Raw genomic sequence first — 5,491 nt, 5'->3', positions numbered from 1 at the left:
CCGTTTACCTCACTGTAGCACTGTTAAGATGATAGGGCTATTACCTAGTAGGTATATTCTTGTAATTAACATGCAATGAAATTTCATACCACGCAATGAAATAAAAGTGTAACATAAAATTCAATAGAAGTGTTTCGGAATGTTCAAAGTTACCTAATTTCATCGCTTGTTCTTGCTTTAAATAGATTCAAAGATGCTTAACTCTTCTGTCTGGCTATGAATACAGATGAAAATTGTGCTTCATTACCACATTTGAAAGGTTTGAATATTCACTCAGGAATCGCAACTTTTTGGCTAGAATTTAAATCTAACAGAAGATTAGCATTTTCAATTCGAAGCATAGAATTATGCATTCGAATGTCATCATTCGTACTAACTGTATGTACAATTGACAAATGAATTCGTCAGAACAAACTCTGTTTGAAAATAAGTATGTTTCTTTACAAATGCTAGTCAAAAGTATGTTCCTTTACTGGTATTTTGCAAAATAATTTTTCTTGCTTGTTGATAACATACACTCCATAAGTCGGCCCTTAGTAAAACGTATTGAAGTAAATGGGATACAGGATACAGATCTTTAGATAACGGAGATGTTGCATTGTAAATGTGTTTTCCTTATCCCTTGAACTGACTGAAAAGAGCATTCCAGCTACTTAATTTGTGAGTGTGTGTGGGGGGGGGGATGTAAATTAAAATGAATTGATGAATTTTAAAGGACAAATTCTTATCAACCAGCTCATGTGCAAGATATATACAAAATTTGCATTTACTTTTTTTCCATCTACTTCTACATTGTTTTAGACTCATTTTTAGTTTACGGGATCACATTTTTTCAGTCCATTTTCCTGTCAAAGCAAAAAATAAATAAATAAAAGAGACTAAATGCATTTCAAACTTCTTAATCTATCGCAAAATTATCGTTAAAATGTCCAAAATAAATTATAAAATTAAATAAATAAAAAAAAAATAAAATAAAACTAATATGAAATTATGGTATAAAAATGGATGAAAATTTTCATTTGAAATCAAAATGCAGTTTCCGTGGACTTAATACTGGCGTTGATTGGCTGAATTAAAACTTTAAACGCCTGAAAGTTACAATCTATTTTGTTTTCGATGTAAAATACTATCGATATTAAATGAAAAATTATCATATAAGCTTTGTGCTACAATATGATTAAGGTGAAAAAACAACGTAAATAAAGCACAAATATTCGAGAAAATGCAGCATATAGCTATTTCAAGGCTACAATGGAGCCTCTTCATCAGTGCAAAAAGCTCACCAACACAACCAGAAGTTGCGAGAGAACTGACAAAAAACCAGGTGGACACCGGTATTTATACCAAAGAGAGCCGACCAATAAGAATACAGGAACATGACAACAAACAACCAATCAGCGAACAGCATGTACGCTCCGGGCTCAAAGCAAGGCAAGAGACAACCAATCAGAAGCCAGGAGACAAAAAGAGTGCGAGACACAAAAGAAACAGGAAAGGCAATTATAGAAATTGCTTCCAAATATCATGAAAAAATGGAGTGCTGGAAAAACCATTGACAAGAGAATGAGAATTTTTCCATATATGGTAAGCTTCCCAGAAATCGAGGTCATAAACCGAAGAACATTTACAAATAATCTTTGCAGATGAAAAATCAAAACAGTGACCAGAAGTCCAGCAATGCTGAGCGATGGAAGAACGAGCAAGTTCTTTATGCTTAACATAGTTTTCGTGCTCTTTCAGACGGTGCTTGAGAGCACGTTTAGTCTGTCCAACGTAGCCAAGTCCACACTTGCAGGAGATGCTATAAATGCCCCAGTTGCTATGGCAATCAATGGGGTCCTTTAAGTTTGTAAATTTTATCTTATTAACTGGAGAAAAAGCTGTATCGAAACCAAATTTCTTCAAAATCTTTGCAACTTGATGACTAACTTTTGGATAATAAGGCAAAACAATAGTATACGAAGCACTAGAAGCAGAAACCTTTTCAGAATGAGAGGGCTTAATTAACTTATTATAAATTGAATCAATGATGCTAGGAGAATAACCACGATCGAAAGCCACTGCTTTAAGATAAGAAAGCTCAGCACTTAAAGAATTGGAGGAAGAACAGATGTTCAAAGCACGGAACACAAAAGCCTTGAATGAGGCCAACTTTTGGTTTGGAGGATGAGAAGAACATTTGTGAGGAGGTAGTGTAACAGCAAAAGGCTTACGAAACACCGAAGTCATAAATTCATCATTACTTTTAGTAATAAAGACGTCCAAAAATGAAAGAGAACTATCAGTTTCCATTTCAATAGTGAATTGGATGCAAGGATCGATAGAATTTAAAGTAGAAAGTAAAAATTCATTATCAACATGGTTTTGGTCAAGCAAAACAAAGCAATCGTCAACGTACCGAACATAGAACGGAAACGTTATGGTTTCAAAAAGTTTAGTCTCAAAATAGTGCATATAAATGTCACTTAAAATAGGACTCAAAGGATTTCCCATTGCTAAACCTTCAGACATTCGAAAGTAAGTACCATTGAACACAAAAGTATTCTGTTCAAGACAAACACGAGTAAGTGAAACGAGTTCCTCAATCTCAAAACTAGAAAAATGATGCTCTTGGAGTCTCAATTTAAGACAATCCAATGCCCCAATAACCGGTACATTAGTGAAAAGTGATTTCACGTCAAAAGAAGCCATCGTTAAACCATAAGGCTTAAAATAACGTAACTTCTGAACAAAATGAACAGAATTTCTGACAGTAAAAGAGTTGCTAACCAAAAGAGAAGAGAAGATAGAAACTAAATACTTAGCAAGTTTATATGAAGCAGTACCAATGTTTGAAACAAAAGGCCTAAGCGGAATGTCGGGTTTATGGACCTTTGGTAGAGCATAAAATCTGGCACAATGTGCAACAGAAGGAGTTAAAGACCTTTTTGAAGACTCACTGATGATAGGAGAAGATTTCACAACATTTTTAATAAGATTAACCTCTCTAATACTAGGGTCTTTGTGAAGTGTCACATAAGGACCAACCGCAATGAGCTCATTACATTTATCTAAATATGAACTTTTGTCAAGAATAACAATTTGGCCACCTTTATCAGCCTTAGTAACAACTAGATCAGGATCAGAACACAAAACTTTGATGGAAGAATTAGCATGCTTGCTAAAAGTATTTGAAGTCCATTTGGAATTGAAATCCACCGTATTGGCAATGATATGCCTAATAGAGTCCTTTTGAGAAGCAGTGAGAGCACTAAATCTAAAGGCTTTCTCAATTGGAGCAACCAACTTAGGAAAAGAAGGTTTTGAACCAGAAGCAAAATTGTTATTAAGTTTGAGAGCATTAAGCTGATCTGAAGTCAAGTGTTTGGAAGAAAGATTAAGAACAGCATTCTGATTCACCTGAGGGAAAACATCAGAAGCATTATCAGCATAATTTGCGAAAAGAGATTCTCTTTTTCTCATCCTGATCTAGTTGTTACTAAGGCTGATAAAGGTGGCCAAATTGTTATTCTTGACAAAAGTTCATATTTAGATAAATGTAATGAGCTCATTGCGGTTGGTCCTTATGTGACACTTCACAAAGACCCTAGTATTAGAGAGGTTAATCTTATTAAAAATGTTGTGAAATCTTCTCCTATCATCAGTGAGTCTTCAAAAAGGTCTTTAACTCCTTCTGTTGCACATTGTGCCAGATTTTATGCTCTACCAAATGTCCATAAACCTGACATTCCGCTTAGGCCTATTGTTTCAAACATTGGTACTGCTTCATATAAACTTGCTAAGTATTTAGTTTCTATCTTCTCTTCTCTTTTGGTTAGCAACTCTTTTACTGTCAGAAATTCTGTTCATTTTGTTCAGAAGTTACGTTATTTTAAGCCTTATGGTTTAACGATGGCTTCTTTTGACGTGAAATCACTTTTCACTAATGTACCGGTTATTGGGGCATTGGATTGTCTTAAATTGAGACTCCAAGAGCATCATTTTTCTAGTTTTGAGATTGAGGAACTCGTTTCACTTACTCGTGTTTGTCTTGAACAGAATACTTTTGTGTTCAATGGTACTTACTTTCGAATGTCTGAAGGTTTAGCAATGGGTAATCCTTTGAGTCCTATTTTAAGTGACATTTATATGCACTATTTTGAGACTAAACTTTTTGAAACCATAACGTTTCCGTTCTATGTTCGGTACGTTGACGATTGCTTTGTTTTGCTTGACCAAAACCATGTTGATAATGAATTTTTACTTTCTACTTTAAATTATATCGATCCTTGCATCCAATTCACTATTGAAATGGAAACTGATAGTTCTCTTTCATTTTTGGACGTCTTTATTACTAAAAGTAATGATGAATTTATGACTTCGGTGTTTCGTAAGCCTTTTGCTGTTACACTACCTCCTCACAAATGTTCTTCTCATCCTCCAAACCAAAAGTTGGCCTCATTCAAGGCTTTTGTGTTCCGTGCTTTGAACATCTGTTCTTCCTCCAATTCTTTAAGTGCTGAGCTTTCTTATCTTAAAGCAGTGGCTTTCGATCGTGGTTATTCTCCTAGCATCATTGATTCAATTTATAATAAGTTTATTAAGCCCTCTCATTCTGAAAAGGTTTCTGCTTCTAGTGCTTCGTATACTATTGTTTTGCCTTATTATCCAAAAGTTAGTCATCAAGTTGCAAAGATTTTGAAGAAATTTGGTTTCGATACAGCTTTTTCTCCAGTTAATAAGATAAAATTTACAAACTTAAAGGACCCCATTGATTGCCATAGCAACTGGGGCATTTATAGCATCTCCTGCAAGTGTGGACTTGGCTACGTTGGACAGACTAAACGTGCTCTCAAGCACCGTCTGAAAGAGCACGAAAACTATGTTAAGCATAAAGAACTTGCTCGTTCTTCCATCGCTCAGCATTGCTGGACTTCTGGTCACTGTTTTGATTTTTCATCTGCAAAGATTATTTGTAAATGTTCTTCGGTTTATGACCTCGATTTCTGGGAAGCTTACCATATATGGAAAAATTCTCATTCTCTTGTCAATGATTTTTCCAGCACTCCATTTTTTCATGATATTTGGAAGCAATTTCTATAATTGCCTTTCCTGTTTCTTTGGTGTCTCGCACTCTTTTTGTCTCCTGGCTTCTGATTGGTTGTCTCTTGCCTTGCTTTGAGCCCGGAGCGTACATGCTGTTCGCTGATTGGTTGTTTGTTGTCATGTTCCTGTATTCTTATTGGTTGGCTCTCTTTGGTATAAATACCGGTGTCCACCTGGTTTTTTGTCAGTTCTCTCGCAACTTCTGGTTGTGTTGGTGAGCTTTTTGCACTGATGAAGAGGCTCCATTGTAGCCTTGAAATAGCTATATGCTGCATTTTCTCGAATATTTGTGCTTTATTTACGTTGTTTTTTCACCTTAATCACTATCGATATTGTTTTAATTTTTATAGAAAACGTTTAAACTGCTATCATTTAAAAAGTAAAACCAAATGTTATTCTTGAAAAG

At 35.0% G+C, this 5,491-nt stretch overlaps 2 protein-coding genes across 2 annotated transcripts; one reads left to right on the top strand and one right to left on the bottom strand.

The window, feature by feature from the left end:
* Window positions 1–269: 269 nt before the first annotated feature.
* Window positions 270–2,511, bottom strand: LOC129220878 (uncharacterized). The gene is made up of 2 exons (XM_054855313.1): window positions 1,652–2,511; window positions 270–372 (listed from the first exon to the last, which is right to left on the bottom strand). The coding sequence occupies exons 1-2, from the start codon at window positions 2,509–2,511 to the stop codon at window positions 270–272; spliced, it is 963 nt and encodes a 320-aa protein (XP_054711288.1).
* Window positions 2,512–2,854: 343 nt separating this feature from the next.
* Window positions 2,855–4,472, top strand: LOC129220876 (uncharacterized; the record flags this gene model as incomplete). The annotated part of the gene is given in 3 exon segments (XM_054855309.1): window positions 2,855–2,876; window positions 3,473–4,407; window positions 4,410–4,472. Coding segments are annotated over 3 exon segments (1,020 nt in total), but the record flags the coding sequence as incomplete, so codon positions are not given.
* Between the last annotated feature and the right edge of the window lie 1,019 nt (window positions 4,473–5,491).

The sequence above is a fragment of the Uloborus diversus genome, chromosome 4, assembly GCF_026930045.1.
Source record: "Uloborus diversus isolate 005 chromosome 4, Udiv.v.3.1, whole genome shotgun sequence".
NCBI lineage: Eukaryota > Metazoa > Arthropoda > Arachnida > Araneae > Uloboridae > Uloborus > Uloborus diversus.
The sequence above is the reverse complement of the archived record's forward strand: the minus strand, read 5'-3'. Positions and strand labels throughout refer to the sequence as shown.